The following is a 5,358-nucleotide window of genomic DNA, read 5'->3' as shown; positions in this document are numbered from 1 at the left end:
GTTCCCCCAGAAGCCGCACCACCATCGGCGGCTCCCAACAGCTCCGCCCCGCACCAGCCCCAGCCACTCACCCCCCCCCCCCCCCCACACACACACACACACACGCGCGCGCGCACACACATGCACGCGCACAGGCAGGCTCTCTCTCTCTCTCTCACACACACACACACACACCTGTGGCGCACAGGTCGTCCAGCGAATGCGGCGGCAGCGAGGCGGCCAGGGAGGCGAGGCACTGGATAGCCCGCTTGCGCACCCCCGCCCGGCTCTCATCCAGCTCCGGCAGCAGCGCCCGCTTCAGGCCCTCCTGGTCGGGCAGCACGCCGCCGTACCGCGCAGTCAGCTCCGCCAGGATGTCCAGGCTGCTGCTGACCACGTCCGAGGCCTGCGCCTGCAGGCCCTCGATCAGCCGGGGCGTGGCGGCGGCCACCAGCGTGCCCGCCTTCTTGCTGCTCAGCTCTGCGGCAGGCCGGGCAGGCGGGCAGGCGGGCAGCGTGTGGCAACGGCATGCCCACGCAAATCCACGGCCCTCCTGCCTCAGCATGGTGCCTGCTCGCAGCCCTCAGCGCACAGCCCTCCTCCCACTCGCGGCCCTGCCCTGCTGCCCCGCGCCTCACCCGCCACCACCGTCTTGAGGCCCAGGCTGGCCACATCCCGCAGCTGCTCCTTGTTGGAGGTCAGCAGCTTGCTGCACAGCGCCGCCACCACCTCCTGCAGCTGCTCCGTGCGGTTCTTGTTCACCAGGTAGCCCAGGCTGCGCACGGGGGGCGGGGTGGGGCGAGCGCGTTTGTGTGGTGTGGGTGGGGAGGGTTCCGCGCAGCGGCACAGCGCGGCATGCACAGCCTCGCCGCGCATTGCATGCCGCCAGGGCGGCGCGCAGCAGGGCCTCTTTCGCCAGCGGCCCGGCAACAGGCAGGCGCCCGCCTCACCACTTGACCGCCAGCCCCGAGATGTCGCCTGACGAGTCCTCGAGCTGGGTGAGCACCACGTCGCTGACCTGCTTCTCAGAGGCGGGGCTGTCGAAGCGGAAGCTGTCCTTGGCGAGCTCATTGGCCAGGTCGCTTGTGGCCATGTACCTGGCAGGTAGGGAGGAGGGAGGAGCGAGGCAGCGGCGCTCACGGCCAGCGGCAGGGCGGCGGGGTATGCTGGCCAGCGCGTCGGGCCGGCGCTGCCCGGCAACAGCTAAAGGACGCCGCGGCGTGTCCAGCAGAGCCCCCGCAGAGGGAAACGAGGCGGGGTGGGGTCTCGGACGGTGATCAAGGCGCCTCCCGCGCCCTCACCTGAAGTCCTTGTCCCTGGAGGCGATCTGCAGGGCACAAGGTTGCTTCTTGAGTCAGAGATTCGGCTGGCAGGCGGCGCAGGCGGCATGTCCGGTGATCGGGGCTTGCCTTCTCCAGAATCAGGCTGAGGGTCACGGACGCCATGATGACTACCGTCCCGCGCAGCCTCTATGTCAACCGGACAAGCGGGCGGCTGGATAGCACCAGCAGTCAGCAGCTCATCGAGCGGGGCGGGCCTGCGCGACACTCCCTGCACCCGCTGCTGATCTCAACAACACCAACCCCGGATGCCGCTTCCCAAGAGGTTACCCTCATGTGGAGAGGGCCAGGCACAACCTCCACCTCAGCCTCACTTTCCCAGGAGCGCCATCGTCCCTTCTCCTGTGTGCGATCTCATATCACTTCGTCCCTAAGCACTGCTGCACGCCGCCGGCCCGGTCAGGTTCCTCCCCACAGCCGCGATGAAGGCATTCACGGTGAATCCCTGGGCCGCTCGCCCTCCCTCTCGCACCCGCCTCTTGTACAGGGGCTGCATTGCCGTATGCCGTGCGGTTGTATGGGGCAGCCGATGATATGGGCGACCCACGCCGGCGCCCGCCGCCGCCCGCCGCTTCCTCCCCCGCAGGCCGCCACCACCGTGGCCCGCGCCTGCCAGCTGCCCCGCACCGCCCAGCGCGCCAGGGCGCAGCTGCAGTCCACGGCCCGCATCAGCAGCGGCGCCGCCGCGCTGCGCAGGCAGCAGGGCAGCGCCGCCCTGTCGGCCCACCTGACCGCGGTGCGCACCGTGGCGGCTGCCGCCGGCCCCACCGTCACCAAGAAGGTCTTCTTTGACATCTCCATCGGCGACAAGCCCGCGGGGCGCGTGGTGATGGGGCTGTACGGCGGTGAGAGCCAGCCGGCGCAGCTTGGCCTGGGCCGCGGCTGCCGCTTTCGGCGGCATGGCCTGGCACTGCCTGGCATCATCAATAGTGGCGCTGTGGTGCTGACGTTCATACCTGGCCCTGCCACCACCCTGGCGGCCTCTGTGCCTGCCTCCTGCCCTGTCGTGCCCGCCCATGCCCCGGACCTCCTGGCTGCCCCTGCGCCCGCCACCCCCTGCAGACGACGTGCCCAAGACCGCCGAAAACTTCCGCGCTCTGTGCACTGGCGAGGCCGGCTTTGGCTACAAGGGCTGCGGCTTCCACCGAGTCATCCCAGAGTTCATGCTGCAGGCGCACAGGGGGCAGGGGGGCAGGGGGTGACTTGGGGGGGCTCGCCATGGACGCCGGGCGGGGCGGGCGGGCGCCAGGAGGCGAGGGCATGGCGCCCTGGTGCCGGCATGGGCCGTGCACAGCGCACCGCCCATCCTCCCTGCGTCCTGCAGCAGCTTGCTAGTTCCTGCATCCTGCATCCTGCATCCTGCATCCTGCATCCTGCATCCCTGCCTTCCTGACTGCCCTCCCTCCTCCCCCTCCCTGCCCGCCGCCACAGGGCGGCGACTTCACCGCAGGCAACGGCACCGGCGGCAAGTCCATCTACGGCCGCACCTTCCCCGACGAGTCGTTTGTGCACAAGCACACCAAGCCGGGCCTGCTGAGCATGGTGGGTGGGAGGGGCCTGGATGGGTGGGGCCGAAGCAGCGCTGCATTCCAGCCAGGAGCAGCCGGGCGTCGGCTGGCAGAGGCGAGCGCCGTGCCCGCCGCTGCCGTTCCCTGTGTGTGCAGGCCAATGCGGGCCCCAACACCAATGGCAGCCAGTTCTTCATCACCACCGTGCCCACCCCCTGGTGCGTGGGGGGGCAAGCCGGGGCAGTTGGCAGGGGACACCCATCCGCCGAAGTGAAGCATGCATGCATGCAAAGCTCACATTGTTGACTGCGTGGCAGACCATAGGTGTGCGTGGCGGTGGCGCCTGCAGGCTGGACGGCCGCCACGTCGTCTTCGGCGAGGTCATGGAGGGCTACGATGTAAGCCGGCTGTATTGGTGACCCACCAGTGTGTTGCCTTGAAACTGCCCAGCAGCCATCGGCAACAACTGTGAGCGCCGTCGCTGCATGAACGAGGGCGTGTGCTCCCGCCGCCATGCCTCTTGCGATGCAGGTGGTCGAGGCGATCGAGGCCACCCCCACCGGTCCCATGGACAAGCCGCGCTCAGCAGTCACGATCAAAGACTGTGGTGAGCTCTAGGACACCCTTTACCTGCACACTGGGGCCATGTGTTAACACGTGCGTGCGCCAGAGCTGAGCGTGTGCGCGACTGCCGTTGAGAGCGGATCCCTGTAACGAATGCGCGGACAGAGAGGGGCAGGGCATACTCATGATGGTGCCATCATGACATCAGGGAGTGGGATGTGGGCTAGCACGACATCCTCTCCACCATGCATTGTCAAACAACTCAGCGTGGCGGCGTGCTGCGCTATGAGCGGGCTGGACGGCGGTGCCATTTAGAGAGTTTCGTCCCATTCGATGCCTGCTCACTTTCGGCTCCGGTATGCCACCCAAAAAGGGGGTGGTGGACCTCCTGGGGAGCAGCAGCAGCGATGACGAGCCGCTCGTCAAGCGAAGGGTGGAAGCCCCCCGCGGCAGCAAGGAGGGTGCCGGCAATGATAACAAGAGACAGCAGGATGTAGAGGTGAGGCCACGGCCATCGCACACGCTCCGCAAGTTTTGTGTTTTGGTTTCCTCGAAGTGGCCTCAGAACCTCACTTTCTGCATCTGTATACCTGACTCAGGTGATGGAAGATGATCAGGTGAGCTGGAGGAGGATGCGGGCCTGCCTGTGCAGCGGGCAACAGCCCATCTGGCGGCGGCGGCGGCGGCGGCGGCGGCAGTGCCCCAGGCAATGGGCAGCAAGTTTTCTGCTGCCCGTCGCTGCCATGCAGGAGGATGGTGGCAGCAGCGATATGGAGGAGCTGTTTGAGGATGACGACGAGCAGGCGCATGTGGAGGGCACGGTACGCCACACAGGGTGCAGCGCGTGTCGGTTGCCGCCCCGCTTGCTTGCTGCCTGGTTGCGCTTCTGCCCCGATGCCCGACGCGCCTCCATCTGTTGCCCCCGACTGCTGCAGCAAACCGACGACGAGCAGGTGGGCGGGGCGGGCAGCCTGGCAGGCGGTCGAGGCTTGGTGGGGGGCGCCGCCCAAGCGGTCGATTTGTGCAGCTCCGACAAAACATGTTCCAGGCGAGGCGGTGCAAGCGTGCAGCTGACGGGGAGCTGTGCCTGGGGCTGCAGGAGGACAAGGAGATTGAGGCGGTGCTGTTCAAGCCAGGGGACCCACACTCGGCAACGGAGCTCAAGGTGCGGCCGGCAGCCCGGCAGCCCACCGCCCGCGGCTGCCGGCAGGCTCCCGAGCACCGCCACTCCCGCGTGCTCGTTGGTGGGGAGCCGGGGTGCCAGCTGCCGACGACGCCGGCCTGTGCCGCTTTCCCAGCGCCGCCTGGTGCCGCGGCCGTCGGCCCCGCTGCCGCGGTGCCACAACCCGGCCCCTGCCACCGTCTGGCTGCCGCCCCGCGCCTCAGGAACTCGTGATCCAAGACCTGAAGACCGAGGACCCTTCTGAGCGGGGCGGCTTTGCGCGGCGGCGCGTGGGCAAGGGCAGCGTGGTGCTGGTGCGGGGGGAGGACTCGGAGGGGACCACGGTTACCTGGGTGGCCATGGTGGAGAAGGTGGGTGTGGGGTGTGGGTGTGGGGGAGAGACTGCTGCGCCTGGTGCAGTTGTGGGGAGCCTGCCGCTGTGCTGCTGGCCTCCGCTGGTGGCAGGCACGCCTCAAGAGGAGGCGAGATGCTCTGCCCGGGGCAGCGGCCGTCCAGTGCTGGGGAGGGGAGGGGCCCCGATGCCGCCCCCTGCCCCCTGCCCCCTGCCTTCCTCCCTCAGTTGTACCGCAAGCGTGGGCAGTACCTTGCCGACATCCACTGGTTCTACCGCAAGCCGGATGTGCCGTCGTCGGCGGTACCGCGCAGGGCCATGCTGTCGGACGACCCGCGCCAGGCACGCTGGGGGAAGGGGGGCGCCTGCTGGGCCAGCCCCGCAGGGCGGCGCCTGCGTGCCTGCGCCCAGCCACACCGCCGCCAGCACCACCGCCCTGCCCCTGCCTCCCCT

General features: G+C 68.9%; 3 protein-coding genes across 3 annotated transcripts in view; 2 read left to right on the top strand and 1 right to left on the bottom strand.

Moving 5' to 3' along the window:
* The window catches only part of CHLNCDRAFT_57288 (hypothetical protein), a gene marked incomplete at its 3' end in the record, with an annotated part of 3,354 nt that extends 1,781 nt beyond the window's left edge, over positions 1-1,573 (bottom strand). The window contains exons 1-5 of the mRNA XM_005849556.1: positions 1,389-1,573; positions 1,281-1,306; positions 930-1,076; positions 618-754; positions 175-459 (exon numbers count right to left, since the gene is read on the bottom strand). Coding sequence (XP_005849618.1) covers positions 175-459; positions 618-754; positions 930-1,076; positions 1,281-1,306; positions 1,389-1,424 — 631 coding nt within the window. The remainder of the gene's footprint in view (positions 1-174; positions 460-617; positions 755-929; positions 1,077-1,280; positions 1,307-1,388) is intronic.
* Positions 1,574-1,741: 168 nt separating this feature from the next.
* CHLNCDRAFT_143107 (hypothetical protein) lies at positions 1,742-3,445 on the top strand (the record flags this gene model as incomplete). Its single annotated transcript, XM_005849814.1, has 7 exons — positions 1,742-1,756; positions 1,906-2,164; positions 2,382-2,467; positions 2,751-2,861; positions 2,984-3,045; positions 3,177-3,225; positions 3,359-3,445. The coding sequence occupies 7 exons, from the start codon at positions 1,742-1,744 to the stop codon at positions 3,443-3,445; spliced, it is 669 nt and encodes a 222-aa protein (XP_005849876.1).
* Positions 3,446-3,749: 304 nt separating this feature from the next.
* Positions 3,750-5,228, top strand: CHLNCDRAFT_143106 (hypothetical protein; the record flags this gene model as incomplete). The annotated part of the gene is made up of 5 exons (XM_005849813.1): positions 3,750-3,890; positions 4,141-4,212; positions 4,491-4,556; positions 4,778-4,924; positions 5,134-5,228. Coding segments are annotated over 5 exons (521 nt in total), but the record flags the coding sequence as incomplete, so codon positions are not given.
* Between the last annotated feature and the right edge of the window lie 130 nt (positions 5,229-5,358).

This window comes from Chlorella variabilis (genome assembly GCF_000147415.1).
Source record: "Chlorella variabilis unplaced genomic scaffold CHLNCscaffold_5, whole genome shotgun sequence".
Taxonomy (NCBI): Eukaryota; Viridiplantae; Chlorophyta; class Trebouxiophyceae; order Chlorellales; family Chlorellaceae; genus Chlorella; species Chlorella variabilis.
This window is presented reverse-complemented; position numbering and strand designations above follow the sequence as displayed.